The 23,548-nt window shown below is 46.6% G+C and overlaps 2 protein-coding genes across 4 annotated transcripts in view; both read right to left on the bottom strand.

The window, feature by feature from the left end:
- Nucleotides 1-9,995: 9,995 nt before the first annotated feature.
- Nucleotides 9,996-20,057, bottom strand: RAX2 (retina and anterior neural fold homeobox 2). The gene is made up of 3 exons (XM_027851101.1): nt 17,155-20,057; nt 14,593-14,822; nt 9,996-11,063 (listed from the first exon to the last, which is right to left on the bottom strand). Exons 2-3 carry the CDS (start codon nt 14,812-14,814, stop codon nt 10,656-10,658), a joined length of 630 nt encoding a protein of 209 aa, XP_027706902.1. The 5' UTR covers nt 14,815-14,822; nt 17,155-20,057; the 3' UTR covers nt 9,996-10,655.
- A 107-nt stretch (nt 20,058-20,164) lies between these two features.
- MATK (megakaryocyte-associated tyrosine kinase) overlaps nt 20,165-23,548 on the bottom strand; it is a 9,803-nt gene continuing 6,419 nt past the window's right edge. For 2 of the 3 annotated variants that reach the window (XM_027851099.1, XM_027851100.1), the window contains exons 10-13: nt 23,409-23,482; nt 22,795-22,990; nt 21,185-21,271; nt 20,165-20,845 (exon numbers count right to left, since the gene is read on the bottom strand). In XM_027851099.1, the coding sequence (XP_027706900.1) occupies nt 20,615-20,845; nt 21,185-21,271; nt 22,795-22,990; nt 23,409-23,482 (588 nt within the window). In that variant the 3' untranslated portion in view covers nt 20,165-20,614. Of the gene's footprint in view, nt 20,846-21,184; nt 21,342-22,794; nt 22,991-23,408; nt 23,483-23,548 lie in introns of all 3 variants that reach the window. The other variant, XR_003568191.1, reaches the window with a different exon arrangement.

Below are 23,548 nucleotides of genomic sequence, written 5' to 3'. Positions count from 1 at the left end.
CCTGTTAGGTTAATAGAGCAGGGATTATTATCCCCATTTTACAGAAAGGGAAAACAAGTTCAGTAATTTGACCAGGGTCATGTGGAGAGTTATGGGGGCTATACCAGGCCTCAGGTCTTCTGACTCAATGGTCCCTTTCCGTTATATTGTGCTGCTACCTATCTCCAGGTGTAACATTTTCTAGGATATGATTACGCTATCTTACAAGCTTCCTGGGCCCCACTGGACTCCAGAACTGGGGGGTCTGGCTCTGAAGTCCCTCTCAGCCTCTCTTCCCTGGCCAGGCCGTGCTGGTCAAGGAAAGTCCTTGACCTGGACTAGTGCAAGTAAGGGAAGACAGTGTCTGTCTAAACTGCCCTGCTCTTCATTCTCCCACCCTCCCACCTAGGCTGGGTGGATGGAGGTAAATAAGTCAATTATGTGTTGGATGACAGGGGAGATAGAGGGACCAGCATTCCTAAGGCCCTGCCACGTTGGTGAGATCTGGGCTGCTAAGGCCAGGCTAGGATTCATGAGCTTTGGGGAGCCACGTCCAGTCGTTCTGATCTACATCTTGCCACTGGACCCAGATGGCTCCAGAAAGTAAGAAAGTGAGGTTGGTGACTTTGCACAGCCCTCTCTCACTTAAATCCAGTTCACTTGCAAGTCGTGGCATCACCTTCCTGATGTCATGATCCTCTTCAAGAAGGAAGGACAAACACCAACCTGAGCCTTGCCTCCCAGGATAGATGGGATGGGTCATTTGGAAGACAGAAGCTATAGCTGCTGCCTGCCCTGGTGTTCCCTCCAGGAGACAAGTACAAGACTGTCTCTTTTCCTGCCCAAGCTGCCCTGAATGACTTCTCAGGCTGGGACCAGCCTGTGTGTCCCTAGCACTCAATCTGTCAATAAGCATTTATTTATTAAACACTTACAATCCAGTACTAGATACTGTGATAAGTGCTGAGGATTTTAAAAAAAAAAGGCAAAAAAATAGTTTGCTCTCAAGGAACTCACATTCTAATGGGGGAGACCACGTGCAACTGTGCAGTACAGGATATATACAATGTATATTTGAGGTAATCTTGGAAGGCATCACTGGAGGGGAGGGACTGGGAAAGGCCTCTTGCAGAGAGTAAGATTTGAGGTGAGTCTTGAAGCCAGTTGTGATCATTAAAATGAAAAAACTTAGCACAGTGCCTGGTGCATAATAAGCACTCATTAAATGCTTGTTAACTGACTGTATACCATCAGAGGGGTTGAAATATCAACCCCTTCCAACCTGTGCCTATTTTCTATACCCCTCACCCACACTCCATTAATCAAACAGGTATTTATTAAGCCAGTCATCATCCCTGATGGTACTCATGACATCAGAAGCCACTGGCTCTCAAACTTTCTCCTGAGAGACTGAAGACCACTCAGATCACTTTTCTTCCCTCACTCCTTTGGGCTTTCTCTATAAAAGGCTAGTATGATTTTAGCCTTCTTAATCGAGGCGTTGTGTCCAAGTCTCATTATGTGACCAAGGTATTTTAAGCTTCAAGTTCAGTATTTAACCTCCCAGTGAATGGCCTGAATTAATTTCTTTAAGTATTGACTAACTTGATCTCCTTGCTGTCTAAGGGGTTCTTAAAAGTCTTCTACAGCACAATTCAAAAGCAGTAGTTCTTGCAATACTCAGCTTTCTTTGTAGTCCAACTCTCATAGCCGCACCTTGCTACTGGAAAAACCATAGTTTTGACTATATGGACCTTTGTGGGCAAGGTGATATCTCTGCTTTTTAGTATGCTGTCTAGATTTGCCATAGCTTTCCTTCCAAGGAGCATCTTTTAATTTCATGGCCAGTCTCCCTCTGCAATGATCTCTGAGCCCAAGAATATAAAATCTGACACTGCTTCCATTTCTTCTCCCTCTATTTGCCAGGAAATCATAGGGACCAGTAGCCAACATCTTAGGGATTTTTATGTTAGCTTCAAGCCAGTTTTTTTTTCCTGCATATTTGAGATTGTTGATATTTCTCCTGGCAACCTTAATTCTGGCTTTTGATTCATCCAGTATGGAATTTTGCATGATGTACTCTGTAAATAAGTTAAATAAGGTGACAATATACAGCCTTGTTGTACTCCTTTTCCAACCTTAAACCAGTAAGTTGTTCCATGTTTGGTTCTAATTGTTGCTTCTTGACCTTCATACAGGTTCCTCAGGAGACTTATGATCTGCACAGTCAAATGCTGTTGTGTAATGAAGCAGAAGTAGGTGTTTTTCTGGCATTCCCTTGCCTTCTCCACAATCAGTGAATGTTGGCAATTTGGTCTCTATTCCTCTGCCTGTTTGAAAACCAGCCTGCTCTTCTGATAATTCTCAGTTCACATATTGCTGAAGCCTAACTTGCAAAATGTTAAGTGTAACTTTGCTGGTATGTGAAATAAGCACAATTATTTGGTAATTTGAATATTCTTCGGCATTATCCTTCTTTAGGATTGGGACATTTGCTGATCTTTTCCTATCCAGTAGCCACTGTTGAGTTTTCCAAATTTGCTGGTATATTGAGTGCAACACTTTAACAGCATCATCTTTCAGGATTTTAAATTCAGGGATTTAGCTGGAATTCCATCCCACCGCCTTATTGTTAGCATTTCTTCCTAAGGCCTACTTGACTTCATTTTCCAGGATGTCTGGATCTAGATCAGTAACCACACTATCCTGGTTATCAGTAATGTTAGGATCTTTCTTGTGTAGTTCTTTTGTGTATTCTTGCTACCTCTTCTTAATTTCTTCTGATTCTGTTAAGTTCCTACTTAACATTTTTGTCTTTTATCATGCCCATTTTTGCATGAAATGTTCCCTTGATATCTAATCTGCTTGAAGAGATTTCTTGCCTTTCCCATTCTATTGTTTTCTTCTATTTCTTTGCATTGCTCATTTAAGAAACCTTTTTCATCTCTCCTTGCTCTTCTCAGGAGTTCTGCATTTTATATCTTTCCCTTTCTCCTTTACCTTTTGCTTCTTTCCTCAACTACTTGTAAAGACTTATTAGACAGCCATTTTTCTTTCTTGTTCTTTTTTTTTAATCTTTTTTTTCCTTTTTCTTTTTTTTTAGGCAATTGGGGTTAAGTGACTTGCCCAGAGTCACACCGCTAGTAAAGTGTCAAGTGTTTGGTCTGAGGCCGGATTTGAACTCAGGTCCTGCTGACTCCAGGGCCAGTACTCTATCCACTATGCCATCTAGCGTAGTGGATGGTTATTTCAAACTTCTGACCTTAGTTCTTCAGACACTCTATCTACCAGATCTAATCCCTTAAATCTATTCATCGCTCATATTCAGAAGAGATGTTCATTAGGTCATACCTATATGGTCTAATGGTTTTCCCTACTTCAATTTAAGTCTGAATTTTGCAATAAGAAGCTCATGATCTGAGCCATAGTCAGCTCCAGATCTTGTTTTAAATGACTGTATGGAGCTTTTCCACCTTAAGCCACAAAGTATATAATCAATCTGATTTCAGTATTGACCATCTTGTGATGTCCATATGTAGCGTCACCTTTTGGATTGTTGAAAAAGAGTGCTTTGACCAGTGAGTCATCTTAAAAGAACCCTATTAGTGAGTGATTAAAACTCTATTAAGCAGAGGCCCTGCTTCATTTTGTACTCCCAGGCCAAACACACTTGCCTGTTATTCCAATTATCTTTTGATTTTCTACTTTAGCATTCCAATCCCCTGTGATGAATGTGCCATCCTTTTTTAGTGTTGCTTCTAGAAGATGATGTAGGTTTTCGTAGAACTGATCAACTTAGGCCTCTTTGGCATCAGTGGTTGGAGCATAGACTTGTATGACTGTGATGAGTAGTTCTCCTTGGATTCTAACAGTTATCATTCTGTCATTTTTGAGATTATACCCAGTACTGCTTTTTCTCACCCTTTCATTAACTGTGAGAGCTATTTTATTTCTTCTAAGGGATTCTTGCCTGCAGTAGTATATATAGTGATCACCTGAATTAAATTCACCCATTCCCATCCATTTAAGTTCACTGACATCCAAGATATTGATGTTTAATCATTCCATCAATTGTTTGACTACATCCAGTTTACTTTGGTTCATAGATCTTGCATTCCGGGTTCCTGTGCAATATTGATCTTTATAGCATCAGACTTTCCTTTTGTTACCAGATGCACTCGCAGCTGAGCTTTCTTTCAGCTTTGGCCCAGCCACTTCATCCTTTCTGGAGCTACTTGTAGCCATCCTCCACTCTTGCCCAGTAGCAAATTGGATACCTTCCAACCTGAAGGGCTTATCTCCCAGTGTCATCTGTTTTATCATTTTAATAGAGTCCGTGGGGTTTTGTTGGCAAAGATACTGGAGTAGTTTGCCATTTCCTTTGCTTAGAGAAGTGTCCAAATTGGCAAGTGTCCCCCACGTCTATTTATAACACAAATAAATTTAGAGTTCCAATTTATAGGATTTTTTAATTTAATTTTTTAAAATTTAACAAAAATCCATTTTTTTTCCCTTCTTTTCCCCCTTGAAAAAATGAAAATTAAAATCCTTGTAACAAATATGCATAGTCAGGTAAAACATATTCCTACATTGACTATGTTTAGAATATATATATGTATCTCAGTCTACACCCTGAGTCAAACCCCTCAGTCAGGAGGTGGGCAGCATGTTTCATCACGGGTCCTCTGGAATCCTGGTTGGTCATTGCGTTAAATCAGAGTTCTTAAGTCTTTCAAAGTTGTTTGTCTTCATAAAGTTGTTATTGTACAAATTGTTCTTCTGCTTCTGTTCACACTGTGTCATTTCATACAAGTCTTCTCAGGTTTCTCTGAAACTATCCTATTCATTATTTCTTATGGCCCTATAGTATTTCATTACATTCACATACTATAATACATTCCCCAATTGATGGGCACCCCCTTAGTTTTCAATTCTTTGCCACCACAAAAAGAGCTGCTATAAATATTTTCATACATGTAGGTTCTTTTCCTCTTTCTTTAAGGCATTTGTGATTGCCTTTTTCTCCCCTGCCATTAGCACGAGCCCCATTTGGCTGTGTTCCCCCTCTCATTATGCCCCAGTTCCATTTTCCACTGATTAGGTTTTCCTCTTCATACTCTCTCCTACTCACCTCAGTCTCTGGTACAGTAGAATCAAAACTTAGAGTACTTCCTACATAGTACTGGTCCCACCAAATACATGTCCAGATTTGGTGCTGCAGCTGGATGAGCCTGCATCTCAACTGCCAATGTGCTATGGTCCCCAGACTCTAAGGATTCATGGTGCATTAGCTGAGAAACCCAGCCTAGACTCTGACTCCCTAATTACTGTGATCCCTCTCCCAATCTTTTAAAACTCCCAAGGTAGACGTGGTTTCTCTCCCTATGGATTAGGGAGTCACCTGAGAAACCACCTTTACAGTCAACTCAGACAAACATGAGGGGAAGGAGAATCACAGAGTTGCCTAATTTGTATTTCTTTAATTATTAGTGAATTTATAGGACTCTTGAAGTCTTTATTTAAAATTTAAAAAAAAATCATAGGACTCTTTCAGTCACAATTGAGCAAGGAAACAGAATTTATATAATAGTTCAGTCAACAGTTTGTTTCTAATGTTAACACTACAAAACTTCTTGAGCCAGTCAGTCTGCAAGCATTTCTTAAGCACTGTGCTTAACTGCCAGGTACTGTGCTAATCGCTGGGAATCCTGAGAAAGTTAAAAGGCAGTTACTCATCTCTTGGAGGTTATGGCCCTTAGTTTGATCAGTCAAGAGAGTTCTTTTCCATTGTCCTGTCACTGCCCTAGTTATTTCAGGAAAGGTCCTTCCTGGGCTGATCAGAGAGAAACACTCTTTTGGAATTGGGATTTAGGGACAGAAAGACTGATACAGGTTTCTCTTTTAGATTTGTCCAAAGGGAAAGGGAAATAAGCACATTATCGAGTGCCTTCTATGTACCAGGCACTTTGCTAAGTGCTTTAGAAATATTATCTCATTTGAATCTGTGAGGTAAGTGCTATTATGATCCTCATTATATAATTGAGGAAACTGAGGCAAGTAGAGATTAAGTGACTTGCCCAGGGTCACATGGGCCTCTGTCAGAGGTCAGATTTGCTGACTCCAAGCCCAGAGCTCTATCCACTGTGCCACCTAGCTTCAGAATAAGATAGCTTTTAATGATCTCTTAACATTTCTAAAAGAGAGAGCAGAGAAGGCTTTGTCTACTTCCACAGGATAGTAAAGATGAGATTCTTTCTCAAGGTATAGGACGAACTAGATACTACTTAGGGATCTAAGGTCCCTTCCAGCTCAGAGATCTGCTGATTGTATAAAGCAAACAAACCTTTTGACCCAGGAATACCACTGCTAGGTCCATACCACAAAGATATCAAAGGGAAAGAAAAAGAATCCACATGAATGAAAATATTTATAGCAGCTTTTCTGAGGGAGGCAAAGAATTGGAAACTCAGGGGGTTCCCATTAGTTGGGGAATGGTTGAACAAGTGAAGCTATAGAAATGTTGTTTTGTTTTTGGTGAGGCAGTGGGGGTTAAGTGACATGCCCAGGGTCACACAGCTTGTGAGTGTCAAGTGTCTGAGGCTGGATTTGAACTCAGTTCCTCCTGGCTCCAAGGCCAGAGCTTTATCCATTGTGCCCCCTAGCTACCCCCTGAAGCTATAGAAATCTGATGGGATACTATTGTGCTATAAGAAATGGTGAAAAGGATGATTTCATAAAAAAAAAAAAACTTAGAAGACACGAACTGATGTAAATTGAAATGAGTAGAACCAGGAGAACAATTTCTATAATAAAAACAAATTCAAATGACTCTGAAAGCCTTAAGAGCCCTGATCAACACAATGACCAAGCAAGGAGGATTCCAGAAGATCTTTGACGAAGTCAGCTATGTATGTCTGGACAGAAAGGTGATTCACTCAGGGTGCAGGATGAGTATTTCCTTCCAACTCCACCTCCGTCATGTATTTCTGGATATGGCCAACGCAGGAATTTGTTTTGCTTGACTATGAAAAGATGAAGAGGGGGGAAGGGGAGAATTGATGGGAACAATAAGACTGCGGTGAATAAGAACAAGAGCAGGTCACATCCTCTGACTCCAGATCTTCCGTGCTTTCCACTACTCCACATTGCCTCCATGACAACTCAGAGACAACGTTAAATAGAAAGGAGCTAGTCTCCATTCTCTAGTCGATATTGCTATCAGACTTAGTGGTCTACAAAATGCTTTCTTTACATCAGCCGCACAAGGTAGGGAGTACAAATTTCACCACCCCTATTTTATAGATGAAAAAGACACTAATATAGGTCCCAAGTAAACTCTCTCCAGAAGTTGCTACCCCCACCCCCACCCCCACCCCCTACTATTGCACAATACTGCACAATAAACTTCAGTTACCAAGGAGGGATTCAGGGGAGGGGTTTTACTTTACAGGAGGAGAGCGTTAGGTAAGAATTTTCTAAATGACTGTTTATCATTCAGGAATGCGGCAGGTTGGGTCAGCTTCAGACCATCAAAGCCGCAACCCAATTTTTTTTTTTTATTAAATGTTATGTGTTTCAATCATCAAGCATTTAATTTTCCCCTCACTCTCCCACTGGAAAAAAGGAAGGAAGGAAGGGGGAGAGAGAGAGAAAGAAAAATAAAGGAAGGAAGGGAGGAAGAAAGACAAAATCCTTGTAACAAATAGGCAGCCAAGCAAAACAAACAACCACCACCAATCTGGCATCTCTGAGGGAGGAGGTGATGGTTCCCAACCCAACCTGGTCCTAATTCACTCTGGCTGCCTTATCAGCCCCGGGTCCACATGCTTACTGTGTGCTGAAAGCTAGTAAGAAACTTTTGAGATCCATCGAGTTCCCAGACTATCGCATGAATTAATCATAATGGTCTCATGAAGTTCCCCTATCCCTGGGCTTACTTCCCCTACTTACCAAGCACTCCAGGGCTAAAGATTTTCTGAATCACTGTACCTGAGATGAAGGAAAGAAGGGTCATGGGGAAGAGGTGGCGGGTGAGACACGATTGGTTGTTGTTATTGTTCATTCATTTCAGTCATGTCTGGCTCTTCATGATCCCATTTGGAGTTTTCTTGGCCCAGATATTGGAGTAGTTTGCCATTTCCTTCTCCAGATCATTTTATAGATGACAAAACTGAGCAAACAAGACTAAGTGACTTGCCCAGGGTTACACAGCTAGTGAGTGTCTGAGACCTGGATTTGACCTCAGGTCTTTCCAAATCCAGGCCCGGCACCCTATCCACTGTGCCACTTTGCCAGTGGCTAGATGAGTTAATTCCATCAAGAGTGTAAATGAAATAAGTAATTTGATTGGCTAACTGGTTATCGCTGCCAAAAGGATGGCACAATTTGGGTAACAGGTGTTCATGACATTGTTCCTCCCTTCCCTCCCTTTCCTCTGTCAGGGGATTGATTGTCCACAAGGGCAGAAAGTGGGTGGTGCCACCTCCACATACACTTCCACATGTTCAGAGCAACTAGGGTATGGAGGCCTGGATGCGAACAGAAAATCGAAGGCCCAGCTCTTGAAATACAATTTTACACAATTAGGATGTGGGATTAGGGGTGAAGAGTGAATACAAGTTGGGGCTCAGCTGTGAACATGGGTGTGAAGACACCCAAGCAGGACTGTATTTTGGGACTTAGATGTGAGTAGAGGTGTTGAAGGTTAAGATGTAAAAGATTTTCATCAATATTAGCCCCTGCCTTGAACTCCAACTCAGTCCAGATAAGTAAGGGTAGGATCCCCGGTGTTTCCAAGTAGCAGTGAGTGTGAAAATGAGGGGAGATGCTTCCTCTGAGTAAGGAATCTCAGGATCTGCCACAGCCTAGGGTAGCCCCGATGCCAGACCAAGAGACGAGCAACATGGTAACACCAGGACATACATCAAGCCAAATTCTTTCCACCTCATTGACTTCATTGTCCCCAGCATTATCCCAGGAGAGGATGGTCCCAGTTTTTCCACCCAATTAGTCATGTAATTAGGATGTAAGTGGGGCCACCTCAGCCTAAACAGCTGGTGTGGCAGCAGGAGTGATAAGTTCTGGACTGGAAGCCAGGATGACTAGATTCTATTTGTATTAATAATGTAGTGCTCTAAGGTTTGCAGATCCCTTTACATGTGTAACCTTGTTTGAACCTGACAACATCACTTTTTGGTAGGTCCTACAAGTATTACTATTGTGCCCATTTTCTAGATGAGGAACTGATGCTCAGAGAGATTAGATGTATTGCCCATGATCACTAGATCATGGCTAGAATAGAAAGTGGGCTAGACTAGGAAGTGGGATTCCAATCCTGATCTCTGCTGACCAAATCCAGCGCATATTCCAATGTACCATGTTACCTCTCTACTCTTGTTCCTAGTTGATACACATTAAGGCAAATTACCAGCTCCCTTTGAGCCCACATTCTCTAAGTGTCATTGGTGACTCTGTGACACAAAGTACCTTATGCTGCCCAACTCCCCTTCCCAACACTTTGCCATCTATCCAACTTCATTCTCCTTTGTGCTGCCAATCTAGGATTCCTGATCCTCCCATATGCCTCTAGGGCTCCTGGGATGGGAAGTTCAGGATGGCAGAGGTCTATGGTTGTGGGGGAGGGGGAGGGAATAATCCTGTCTCCTCCTCCTTCCTTAGTGCTCCACAGGTTCCCAGAAGTGAAATGATACCTAGGCAAGAGCCAGAAGACCTGAGCCCTGGCACTGCCCCTGATTCAGTGTATGACCTTGGGTGAATCCATTCTCTACTTGGCTGTTTTCCCATGTAAATCAATGGGGAGAATGGGGGAACTGGACTCTGAAATCCCTTCTAGCTTTGACAATCAGTGTTGCAACGTAGTGTGCCATAATGGGAAGAGCACCAGAGTTAGAATCAGGACCCGAGCTCTCTGCTAGCTGAATATCTGCCCAGTTCTGACATTCTAGGGCCTCCTTCCCATGGTTGCCCCAGAGTCAGTCCCCTAACAAAGAACCATGTTTCATACATACCCGATTTTATTGGGAAGGCAGCATGAACACAGGGTGCCCCCATTCCCCTCTCATTCAGCAAGAAGAGATGGAAAGGCACCAATGAATGACCCATCTTCCACTGTCCCCACTCACCCAGCCCCGCCTTATGAACCGGGGTTGACCTGCTAGAGGTGACTCGATCGGCTCTAGCCAATTGTTAATTTTTCAGTGTGCATATTTACACTTCAGTAACCAGCAAACCCTACAAAGGAGAGCTTGATTTATTGTTTTGTTGATTGTCTAGCCTTAGGAAAGTAATGGAGAAAATATTAATGATTCAGATCAAATTTTAAAGGATTTGATGCATACTTTTTTTGTCTTTAGAGAGCTGGTTATTAAATATTTACCAGCCCACCCCTGGGAAGAATCCTGCTTCTTAGATTTGGGCCCTACTACCCTCTAACTGTGTTGCCTTTGCCAAGTTGCTTGAGCTTTCTGGTTCTCAGTTGATCCATCTCTAACATGGTCAAAGCCCTTGTCAACAGTTGTTCCTGGCCCCTGCTGGGCATCCCTGAAGGGCTCCAAAGTGTGTTGGGACAGGAGGAGAGAGCACAGCAGAGAGGATCCTGAAAGAGCCCAACTGTCCTTGGTGAAGTCTAAGGCAAAAAGGGGGCAGCAGGGACAGGGTCAGAGAGGTTGCCAGGTCCTATCAAGAGTCTGGACATGCTCCTTGGCCCGAAAACAAAGAGAGACAATGCTGGAGCTTCGAGCGTGGGCATCCCCAGGTTCTGCCAGGGGGCCAAAGGCCTCCCCAAAAGGAGGGGGTCCTGAAGAGGCGTGGAGGAAGGCGTGAGGCCCATAGGTGGGTTGTAGACCAGGCCTTGGTCCCAGGAAGCCTGGGAGAGCATGCATGGCTGGGGGACCTGAGGTCAGCCAAGGGTCCAGGGGGAGTGAGGCAGTTGGGGGAGGCCGAGCAAAGGCCAGCATGGGGGCCTCTGGAAGTTTGGTGGCGGCGGCTGCTGCTGCTGCTGCTGCAGAGCTGGCCTCCAGCTTCTCTTGCCGTCGCCATTTGGCCCGACGATTCTGGAACCAGACCTAGAAGGATGGTGGAGATAGAAGATAGGAGTCTTGACCCCCAAGGTCTTTATGCCTGTTTTCTAGCATCTCAGTGGGACTTTCTATGGCCCATCCCATATTGTCTAGCCTCAGACCAGGAAAGGAAGCCCCCTTCTGCCTCAGGCACCTTTTCCAAGGTTCTTCCAGTCAGGAAAGTTCAGCTTAGCATCTAACTTAACTTGTCTGTTACAGTTCTAACTCCCTGAAGGATACTGGCAATCACAATAGCCTTTTCAAGGGAGCAGGGCAGATAATGTCACTTTCATCTTTGGGCTCTAAACTCTTGGCTCTGGATCAGATCAACCCAGACAAGAAACCTCCCGGCCTCCCAGTCCCTATAAGCTTCTGCCTTCCTCTTGGAGGGCTTGGGGATGGGGTAGAGTTGGTAAACATGAGAAGAGAAGGGGTATCTAGAAGAGCCCAAATTTCTCCCCTCTCACTCTTCATGGTCAATTACCCCAACATCCAATAACAGCTCCACCACCGACTCAACCTTAGGGAAGTTCTTTGGCATTTCCTGGCCTCAATTTCTCCACTTCATCAGCTTCCTTCTCACCCTGAAGAAACTTCCACCCTGAGGCCCACTCTCCTGATTGGTGATTCCCCATCCTGTTCACTCTTTCTTGAGGGGTCCCAGCCATTCTCATTTCAGTTCTGGCTTGACTCATTCTCCAAACTTCTCTGACTCATTGCCAGTTGTCTTATCCATATCCCCCTACTTTCCAGCACTCCTATATATGTTGTCTTCCTTTTCTTAAAATGTAAACTCTTTGAGAGGAAAGACTGTTTTGTTTGCTTATATTTGAACCTCTAGCACTTAGCACAGTACCTACAACTTAGTAAGTGTTCAATAAATGCCTTATCTGTTCATCTATCTATTCTTCTGTATGATGAGAGGATTTGTCTGAATCCAATGTTTTTAACCTAGAGTCCACAGACTTCCGAAGGGTCCAGGGAAGATTTCAGTGGATCCATGAACTTGGCTGGGAAAAAAAAATTACATTTTCATGTTCAATAATATCTACACAAAATTTAACATTTTCTTCAATTATTTAAAGAATATGATTCTGAGGGGTAGCTAGGTGGCACAGTGGATAGAGCAGTGGCCCTGAAGTCAGGAAGACCTGAGTTCAAATCCGGCCTCAGACCAAACACTGACACTTACTAGCTGTGTGACCCTGGGCAAGTCACTTAACCCCAATTGCCTAAGGAAAAAAAAAGATGATTCTGAGAAGGGGGTCCATGACACAAACAAGGTTAAGAACCCTGGCCCAGATGTTGTCTAAGAGTCTCTTTAGCTCTGGCATTCTGTTTTATGTTTTAAGGTTCTTTCCACTCATAACATAACTCATAACATGAGTCTCTCTGGCATTCTGTTTTATGTTTTAAGGTGCTTTCCACTCATAACATAACATAACTCATAATATGAGTCTCTCTGCACAATGTCCCCGACTTCTACACTGTCCTCTCTAGCCCCACCACTGTCCAGTCCCCATCTGATCCTGCCTGTACCCACTTCCTCCTCAGCAGCCTCCATTTTCTCTTCCTCCAGTCATTCCTGCACAGGTAAGCCAGTCGTCTTCCAAATACAACACTGCTCACAACCTCCCCGAGCCCACTCACCTTTCATTGTTCCCACTGTCTCCAAGAGGAGCCCCAATGCTGTCCATCCTCTGGCCCTAATCTACAGTCTCCTCCCTCCCTGCTCCCCTATAAATACTGCATTGGCTTCTGCCAAGATGTGCTCCTCATCCTCTTCTAGGTCCCCTAGGTTCTTTCCCGACCTAGAGCTTTTGCTCTGTCTTAGAATCTTCCCCTGCCTCTTCCACTCCCTTGCTTTCCAATTCCCTTTTATATGTTGCTTACCATGTGTCAGACACTGTGCTAAGCACTGGGGATACAAAGAAAGGCAAAAAACAGTCTTTGCCCTCAAGAAGCTCACAGTCTAATGGGGAAGATGACATGAAAACAATTATGTGCAGAAAAGATATATACGGGGTAAATTAAAGGGAATCAACAGCAGCATTATAGTCCAATGGGAGAAGACAACTCATTCTGGACTCCTCACTCTCTCTCGCCTCTCTCCCACCATATTTAATCTGTTGTCAAGTCCTGCTGATTTTACCTTCATAACATCTTACATATACTCCCTCTTTTCTCTTCTGATACTGCTGCCACCCTGGGGCAGGCTCTCATTGCGCCTCAGTTAGACTATTGCAATAGCACTAGCTATTAAGGGGGAGGCACTAGCATTAAGGGGGATCAGAAGAGGCTTCTTGTAGGAGGTGGGATTTTGGCTTAGTGGGATTTGAAGGAAACCAAGAAAGACAGGAGGCAGAAATGAGGAGGGAAAGCCTTCCAGGCATGGGGGGGCAGTTTATGAAAATGCCTAGAGTCTGGGGATGGAGTGTCTTGTTTGAGGAACAACACGAAAGGAAGCTGGTGTCACTACATTGGAAGGGTAGAGGGGAGGGAGAATGAAGTGTAGGAAGCCTGGAAAAGCCATCTCTAGTTGTCCTTATCTGTATCTTGTCACTGAACCCAGATGGCTCCAGAGGACAAAGTGAGGTTGGTGACTTTGCACAGCCCTCTCTCACTTACATCCATTTCACCTGCATGTCACAACATCACCTTCCTGATGTTATGGTCCTCTTCAAGGGACAAAGGGGCAGTTAGGCGGCACAGTGGACACAGCTCCAGCCTTGGAGTCAGGAGGACATGAGTTCAAGTCTGGGCTCAGACACTTGACACATACTAGCTATGTGACCCTGGGCAAGTCACTTAACCCTGATTTGCCTCACCACCCCCCCAAAAAAATGACAAAGAGAGAATTTTATATTTGATCCTGTAGGCGATGGGGAACCATTGCAATTTATTGAATAGGAGAGTGGTGTGGCCAGATTTGTGCTTTAGGAAGATTATTTTGCCAGCTGAGTAGGGGATGGACTGGAGTGGGGAGAGACTTGAGACCAACAGAAAGCTATTGCAATAGTCTAACTGAAAAGTAATGAGAGCCTGCCCCAGGGTGGTAGCAGTGTCAGAATAGAAGAGGGAGTATATGAAAGATATTATGAAGGTAAAATCAGCAGGACTTTGCAACAGATTAAATATGGAGGGAGAGAGGCGAGAGAGAGTGAGGAGTCCAAAATAAGTCGTCTTCCTCCATCAGACTGTAAGCTCCTTGAGGGCAGGGGTTATCTTTCTTTTTGCTAGTATTTGTATACCCAGAGCTTGGCAAATAATAAGCACTTGACAAAAGTTTGTTGCTTTGCCTACCCACCAACCCAGGGACACTTTCCTGACCCACCCATGACTACCGAAGCCCAGCAATATCTCTCTCTTCTGAATTCCTGGCCCAGTTTGTCTTCGCTCATAGCCTCTCCTGTCCTGAGCTCTGATTCTTCCACAACTCTAAGTCTTGTCTCTCACCTAGATTGGGAGCTCCCTGAAGGCAGGGGGAAGACAGTTAGGACTTAAGCTACTTGAGGGCCGTTGCTTTCAGTCTCACCTGCACGCGAACCTCAGGAAGGTTGACCTGTGTGGCCAGCTCCTCTCTGCTGTAGACATCAGGGTAGTGGGAGCGCTCAAAGGCCCTCTCCAGCTGATGTAGCTGGAAGGTTGTAAAGGTTGTGCGGTTCCTCCTGTGTTTCTTCTTGGGGGTGTCTTCTGCTTCCGAGGACCCCGGGGGCCTTCCCTCAGCTGGCTCCCCCTCACATTTGCTCAGAAACATTGCCCCACCTGAGTGTGCAGTGGGAGAAGAGAAGATTAGGTGGGGGAGAGAGAGGAAGGAAGATGGGCAGCCTGCCCCCCAGCCCTGCCCACTCCTAGCCTGTCTGGAGAACACTTTGGAGAAAAGAGATGGAGAATCTCAAGGTGGGCGTGATGAATTCACAGTCCCTGTGTGGGTTTCGGATGTTAAAGGAGAGAAACATTACCTAGTCTGAGAGCTAGAAGACCACTAAACTGCAGAGGACATCTGTCCCCCATGCCTAGAGCACAGTCCTAGCTCATCTCTGAACCACCAAGTCATTATCTTCCTTCCTGGCTGAGCACAAGTACCACCCCCTCCACGAAGTCCCTCTTGATCAACCCAATCACTAGTGCCCTCTCTTTCCTCAAATTATGTTGCATTTGCTTATGTGTTCATATGTCATATCCCCTAAAAGAATGTAAGCAAGCTGGGTGGTGCAGTAAATAGAGCCCCTGACCTGCAATCCAGAAGACCAGAATTCCGATCCAGCCTCAGACACTTACTAGCTACAAGATCCTAGGCAAGTCACTTAACCTCAGTTTCTTCAATTGTTACATTCAGATCATAATAGCACCTATCTGCCAGGGTTGTCAATTAATAAATGCTTGTTTCTTTCCTTGAGGACAGGGACTGCCACTTTTTCCTCTTCCTATCCACAGTGCCTAGTATACACAGGAGGCACTTAATAAGCATGTACTGAATCCTATGACCTTGGTCAAATCACTTGACCTCTGGCCCTCAGTTTAGCCTTAAGTTCTAGCAAACTACAAATAGAATCTACTATTCATTCACAGTATAACCCTGAACAAGTCACTTAACCTGCACCTTTGTTTCCCCATTTGTAAAATAAGAAAGTTGGACTCTACAGGGTCTCCAAAGGGCCTTTTTGGCTCTGAGAGTCTAAGGTACAATGGGATGTTTCTAAGGGGCTGGTCTATGCCCTCCCCCACTGCCAGCTAATCATTGAAGCCCCTTAATAGCCCTTTTCTCTCTGAAGCCAGCTCTGGGCTAAGCTGTTGATCCCACAGACCAGAGATCTTCTAGGGGTATTGAGGCTGGATTAGGGGCAAAGGCACCGCCTGGAAACCTTGCTCAGGCATTTAAATAAAAACACACACTCGCTCCTAGGGAAGCCCAGTCAATTACTGGACAGCTGCAAATTGTTAGTTCTTTTTTTTTTTTTTTCTTCCGCAGATATTCCCCAATAGGCTAGATTCTGCATTCTGCACCTAAGTTAATGCCTTGGATGACAGAATTAGGATTCAAAACAATATCAATAAACTAGAATGATGGGTCCAATCTAACAGGATCAAATTTAGAGATAATTATAAAAAACATGCCACCAAGTTCAAAAAATCAAGGGCTCAATTACAGGTTATGGCCTGATGTGGAGAAATCGCTAGAGGTTAAAGGTGTATTCATGGCCTCAACATGGCAGCCCCCAAAAGTGAATTTGATCCTGGGCTGCATTAGCAGAGGTGTATTGTTTATAAAGAAAGAAGCAACACTGTATTCTGTATCCCACTGTATTCTGCAGACCTCATCTGCATGGTTCTGGGGCAACATCTGAAGGACACTGATAAACCAGAACATTTCCAAAGGAGGGCAGCTAGGATGGAAGGGCACTGGAAAGCATGAGAAATGAATGGACCTGGGGATGTCTAGCCTGGAGAAAGAAAACTCAGGGGACATAGGCTAATTGTTTTCAATTACTTGAAGGGCTATGTGGAAAAGGAATTAAGCTTGTTCTATACGGCCACAAAGGGCAGAAACAGGAGCAAAGAAAGGAAGCCGCCGGGCGGGGGGTGGAGGAGAAGCAGATTTTGGTTCAATAAAAGAAAATATCTCCTGTAAATCAGGACTGCTCAAAAGCAGAATGGGAAGCCCCCAGAAGTCACTGTTACCAGAGCTTTTCAATTATAGACTAGATAACAACTTCTCCAAGAATGGAAAGGCTTGGAGTAGATGCCTTCTGAAACCCCGTCTGCCCCTGAGACTGTGTGATTCTAAAAGCAGACCTTTGCTCCCTCTTCCCCAGCACTAGAACTCAGGTGTTCTGGCTCCCAGGCTTTCTTTGCACCAAATATCTGTCTCCATTTTGCTTTCTAATTCTTTGTCTCTATCTGGCTCAGTCTCTCCTCCCTGTGTGTCCGCGTCTGTCTTTCTCTCAGGGTTGTCTTCAGGGGGGCACAGTGTTGGGGATCCTGACGCCACTCGGTCCCCTCAAACCACCCCCTTGACACTACTTGCTGCCAGCCACCCTGATTCTATCCCGCCTCTATCCCATCTCAGCCACCCCCTTAGCCACATGGCACTCACCAGGAACTGGGGGCTCCTCCGGTCAAGTCTTCCTCCCTGAGACACCCACCTGTCTCTGCAGATCTTTACAGACCCCTGTCTTAAGCCCTGACAGACTAGAAAGCAATGGGAGGAGAATTGGAAGAGAGATTAGAGCCAGTGATTAATTGGGAGGCCTTCCCCTTTAAGGATGACAGACAGTTGGTGCCCCTTGATGTCCCCCTGGGTCTAGAAGGTGGTAGGGGGTGGGGGAAGTGGTTAACTGAGTAGAATGGACAAAGGGGAAGTCCTGGTAGACAGGCAGCTTATAGAGTGATATAGGACAGGTGGGAGACTAGAGGAGAGGGACAGACTTCCTGCATTGTGCCTTCAGTCCCTTTGACTAATGGATGGAAAGCCATTAGGGAGCATGTCAATCACAGTATCTCAGAGTTGGAAAGGGCTGGTATGTGACTAGGAATCCCTTCTATGAGATCACAGCCAAGTGTTCCTGTACCTCAGCCATCCAAGGACCTAATGCAGACCACCATGGATAGATGGTCTTCAAGACTTGCTGAGCCGACACATTTCATCCCCCTGAAGCCATCATGCCGCATGTCTCTGAATGTAGCCAGGATGGTCTGGCATGGTCCATCACTGCCTTTCCTTCTTGACACGACTCACCAGTTTGTGCTCTGTCTGTTTGACCTCGGGGAAGCTAGGGTCCTTCCATGACTCGAAGGATGAGGCTTAAACCCCAAGGGAAGTTAGAGAAGGCAAGGAGGACTTTATGTGAAGCAGTCACACTTCACAGAGGAGGAAACTGAGGCCACAGAGATTTGCCTAAAGTCACTTGGTGAGTTCCTAGCAAAGCCAAGAGGCAGATTCAGAGACCCTGACATCTCCCCACCCCCACCCACCTTGAGAGGCTGCATTCACTACCTCCCACTGAGACCACAGATGACTCCAGCTGCCTCCCCCAAGATCTGGGGAAGGGAAAAGGGACAGGGAAAGACTCTGGAGAGATGGCCTTGGGGTCTGGGACCCAGATATTTGGGAGTTACCCTCCTATAGTGCAAGGCCAAAGAGAAGCCTCGGTAATTGTCTGCCTACCTCCATTAGGTGTCTCCACCCCAGATCCAGGCCTCCAACTACCCCAAAGAGCAAACCCAGGTGCCTACAGGCCACTTCTATCTTTACTTCTCCAGTGCCCAGCACTGCTGACAGCCAGCTGGTGCATGGTAAAAACACTTGTTGATTGAAGAATAAAAGTAGTTTAACAAGGCTTGAAGGTTTATGAAAGATTTCCCCAACAACCAACCTGTGGTGTGGATTATAACAGGTGGTGTTACTATCCCCATTTGACGCATGAAGAAGCTGACATCCGGACAGAGCTCTGGGTCACTTAGCTAACAGATGTCAGGGCAGCATTCAAACCCAGGTCTGACCACCATGCCGTACTCCCGAAGGAGGAAGCTTAGACTTGGGTAGTAAGCACCGAGCTGTGAGTCAGGAGACCTGGGGTCTAGTCCTAGCGTGCAAGCCCAGGCTCTCCCATCTTCCTCCCTTGACTACAGTTTCCTTCTTTATAAAAGCAGGCCTATGTGATTTTGACTGTCTTCCTTTCTTGCTCTGACCTTCTGTGCCCACAGCAGGCCTTGCCAGTATGTCCAGGCTGACAGTGGAGATAGTGGTGGAGACCAGAGCAGGCTGGGAAAGGGAGGGGGAGCCCCCTCCATAACTACCCTCCTTGCAAGGCCCCTAATTGCCTCATCACTTTAAAACATTAACGAGCTTCATCTTTACAAGTCTTCCAATTACACTAATTGGCCACAAATTGGTTAAGAGGGCAGGCTGGTAGTATCAGGGAGGGTTAAGGTATTCTGTAGCTTTAGCCCGGGCCTGAGCCTCTTATGCCCTGGAGGCTGATGCTCCCAGACAGCTGTATCAGCTTAGAGGCCTGGAGGGGGGGCAGGAGAAAGGCCAGCCCACAGATTATTGGGCCCCTGAAGGACAGGGGATGGGTGACCCTTAGACCGTGCTCTGAGAGGCAAGGGTGCCGTTCAAGCTGGGGTGCAGTGCTGTGATGGCCCCTCATCACCCCCAGTCCTGACCCCAATCCTCTGGGCTTTCTTCAGAAGGGGCCTCAAGGTTTTCAAGGGGAAAATGAGGGCATGGTTTATGTCTTTCCAGGTGAAAAGGATGGGGAAGGGCCTCCTTTGAAAGATTTGGCAATGTTTAGGACTTTAGGAAGACCATGAGACCTATCTTTAAGTATTGGAAAGACTACCCTATGAAAGAGGGAGCAGGCTTGCTCTGCTGGGCCCCAGAGGCAGAACTGGGGTGGGGTGGAGTTAAAGGAAAAACTTCCTGAGAGCCGCTGCCACTCCAAGAGGAACGCGCAGCCTCAGGAGGCACTAGGTTTCCCTCCTCAGCCTTCCAGCTGCTGGAGACGCTCCTTGCTCAGGTGCAGGGTGAATAAGGCCTCTGAGATCCTTTTCAACTCTGGGATTCTGTTTCCTGGAGGCCCAGTGAGCGCCCGTCCCGCTCATCCCGCTGCATCCAGCTCATTCCAAGGCCTGTCCCGACCCACTGGCTTCCAGGAACTCTGGGGGAAGTCACTGCATTCCCTTCCCTGGGATGAGTTCCAGAAGGAAGGAGAGCCCTCCTTTGCTAGATGGCAACGGGTATGGGGTCCAAGATATCTGCTAGTCAGAGGGTGGTAGGATCCCATGAACAGACCCTTCATCGAACTGGCCGTGTGATCCCAGATCAGATCACCAGGAGGGGAGTGGATCTCCACGATAGGATCCTGGAGATTTTCCCCAGGAAGATCACCATGGGTGCAGGATCGTGGAAAGCTGTGATTCAGGGTGGATTCAAGGAAGATCTCGGGGAGGGGATGGACATTCCCGGTACAATACCAAATGGGAGAGCTGGGCTCCAGACAAAGGGATCGTGCATCAAGCCGACTATGGCAGGCGTAATGCAGTAAGGATCTCTGCTGGGGAAGTTAATAAGGGCAGGGGACAAAGAACACAGAAGCCCGTTCTCAGAATAATAAAGCCTCCATGTCCTTTATCGTCTTCTCCCAGGTTGCCAGGGCCATCCCGTGGGCTTCTTGATTTCTATAGCCCATTTGGGGGCATCTCCACCCTGGCTATTCCCCAAGTAGGCACTGCCAGCTGAGGAGTGACTGCAGCCCAAGGAAACTGAGGCCAGATTGCACCAGAAGCTTGGTGGGGGGGAGGGCAGGTATCAACTGTAGTACAGCTCTACATTCCCCACCCCCATGCACTCTCCCATCCAGCCCCAGGCCCCTTTTGGGTGGCTCTCTCAGCCCAGGAATTATCCAGAGAGAACAGGAGATAGGAGGAGACATTTTGACATTTTCCAATCTCCTTCCAGTCCCCAGTGGGGTTGGGCTGGGCAAGGCCCTTGGGAGCCCTCCACTTTAGCCTATAGTCTGGTTTTCAGCCTTGGGGGCACAAGGGCCAGAGGTTCAAGGTTCCTGGAGGCTTTGGGGTCCAGCTGAGCTTCCCTCAGGGACAGGATCTGCTGCCGTGTTCCTCAGCTCCTTGGCCAGCTTCTCCAAGAGTTTCCTGAAGGCTGGACGACGAGTCGGCTCCGCCTCCCAACAGCTGCCCATGAGGGCATAGACACTGGCAGGACAGCCCTCCGGAGGCTGCATTCGGTAACCCTGCTCCACAGCTTCAGACACCTCCTTCAGAGACTGCATTGGGGACAACAAGGAGGAGACATCGAAGGCTGCTTGGACTCATCCTCAGCTCCATGGCTCCTCCCCCAACCCCCAATCTAGGCCTTCTCTCTATCACTGTGACCCTGGAGTATCTCCCCCCTCCATTAATTCTGTCCCTGGATTACATTTACACACACACACACACACACACACACACACACACACACACACACACACACACACCCTCTCTCTGTGATTCCAGGGTCCCCCATCTAATCCTGTCCCTGCCTTGCCATTGGGAACTTGAAGCTTTACTCTTCCCCATTATTCTGGCCCAACTGATCTTAGGGCATACCTCACTGCCATGCTTACCATCTTGGGGTATGGAGCCCGGCCATAGGAGAATACTTCCCACAGAAGGATCCCAAAACTCCAGACATCTGACTTACTGGAGAATTTCTGCAGGTCCGGATTGGAAGTGGAGGACCGGTGAGATGAGGGGAAGACTATGGGATCCCTTGACCCTAGACTATATATCATCAGGGAAGGTCAGGGCAGGGAGAAAGGCCTTGGAAGGTGGTGGGTAGAAACAAGAGGAGGGGTCTGTAGGGGAAGGAACCTCCCTTGCGTGTGTCCTTCACATCACATGCTCTATCTATTGGGATTCTCCCTGATGTCTCAGCTCAAGTCCCACATCCTCCAGGAAACATTCCCTGATCCCATTCCATCTACAGGATTTCCCTCCTCTGGTCTCCTGCCACCCCGAATCTACCACAGATCTGTCCAGAGTAAAAAAGGCTTGGACAATTTGGTGTTTCTCTGAGTGCCTTGTATCTCTGGCGGGACTGTGAGTTCCCTGAGTGCAGAAATGGTGTGTCTCCTCCATAGCAAAGAACATACTAGGCTGGGTACAGAGTAGGTGCTCAACAAATGCTTAGAATAAAATGTCAGGGCTGGGAGGGCCCTTAGAACACAAGAGGTCAGAGCTGGGAGGGCCTCAGAACCCAGAATGTCAGAGTAGGGAAGTCCCTTAGAACCCAGAATGTCAGAGGTGGGAGGGCCCTTTAGAGCACAAAACATCAGAGCTGGGAGGCCCTTAGAACAGATAATGTTAGATTTGGGAGGGGCCTTAGAATATAGAAAGCCAGAGGTGGGAGCATTCCTAGGACACAGAATGTAAGAACTGGGAAGGTACTTAATCAGTTAATTCAGGTGATACAATTTTCTCATTAAGAAAGCAGGTGACTTGCCCAAGGTCACATAGCACATCAGAGGAACATTGTGATGGGGCAGCAGAAAAAGGCTAATAAGATGTTGAATTGCAACAAGGGCCCTGGCTTGCAGGAGGAAGGAGCAGAAGGTCCTGCTGTCCTCTGCCCTGGTCAGACTACAACTGGGCCACTGCGTTCAGTTCTGGGCACTTTGGCCTAGGAAGGCTACTGATAAGTTGGAGGGTGTCCTAGATGGGGAAGGCACTTATATCCATGCCCCATGGGGACTAGTGGAAGGAGCCAGGGATGTCTAACCTGGAGAAAACTAAGGGGGAAGGGGAGGAGAAGGAAGGCTGTCACAAGTATTTGAAGGCCTCTCACGTGGAAATGGGATTATTAGGCTGTTCTGTTTGGCCCCAAAGATCAGGATTAGGAGCAGGGAGTGCAAGAGGCAAAGAGGTAATTTTGGCTTGACTTTAGGAAAAAACAAAAACAAAAAACCCCTCACCAAAGAGCTTCCAAGTGCAATGGGCTGTCTCTGGAGGTAGTGGATTGGGGCGGAAAGGGGTGGGGGGATTTAAGCAAAGGCCAAGTATGTTGTAGTAGGGATTTGGGGGGCATGAATTCTTTGGGGTGTACTAGATAGCTGCTGAGGTCCCTTCCAACTCTGAAATTCTAGGACTTTCAGCCTGGGGTTCACCTTACCTCCACCCCCACCCCGATGACCCCCGAGACAGCTGACTGATCCCTCTGATCCCCACTCCTTCTCACCCCATGTCTCAAGGCCTCAGGTGCAGTCCACTTGACAGGAAGTCGACTGGTATCCAGGCCCCTTCGCTCAGCCTTGGCCAGACCAAAGTCGCTGACCTTGGCCACGTGGTCCTCGGAGATGAGGATGTTTCGGGCAGCCAGGTCTCGGTGTACAAGTTTCTTACCCTCCAAGTAGTCCATGCCCTCGGCCACATGCCTGGCCCAGAAAGTAGGGGGAAAGGGGGTCGGGGATTAACAGTAAGTTTTATACCAAGGTCTCCCATGCCCTGGTCCCAGCACAAGACACAAACACACTCAAGATCAGATTATTAGAATTGGAAGGGCTTGAGATTCCATTGACCCATCCCCCCCCCCACACCTCCCATTCTCCCCTCCCTTCTCCCCGCCTCATTTTACAGATAGGCAAACTGAAGCCCAGGGAAGGAAAGAGTCTTGTCCAAGTAGATGACTAATAAGTAATAGAGCAGGAATTAGACTAGAACCCAGGTCCTCTGACTTCAACTTCAGCACTCTCTGCACAATGTGCTGCTTCTGGGTCCTGGCCTGCCACGCCCCACAGCTCCCTGGGGACTCAGAAGAAAGTCTGTGAAGGTTCAAGCTCCCTTCTCACTTACAAGGAGAATTGCAGCAACTGAGCCTTGTGCACCAAGGCACGGCCCCGGGTCCGAAGAAAATTCACCAGGTTCCCCTATGGAGGGAAGATTGGGCAGAGGAGGGGGTTTCTATGGGCTGTGCTGCTTCCTTCCTTCCTTCC

This window comes from Vombatus ursinus, unplaced genomic scaffold (assembly GCF_900497805.2).
Source record: "Vombatus ursinus unplaced genomic scaffold, bare-nosed wombat genome assembly UNPS02009173.1, whole genome shotgun sequence".
Taxonomy (NCBI): Eukaryota; Metazoa; Chordata; class Mammalia; order Diprotodontia; family Vombatidae; genus Vombatus; species Vombatus ursinus.
This window is presented reverse-complemented; position numbering and strand designations above follow the sequence as displayed.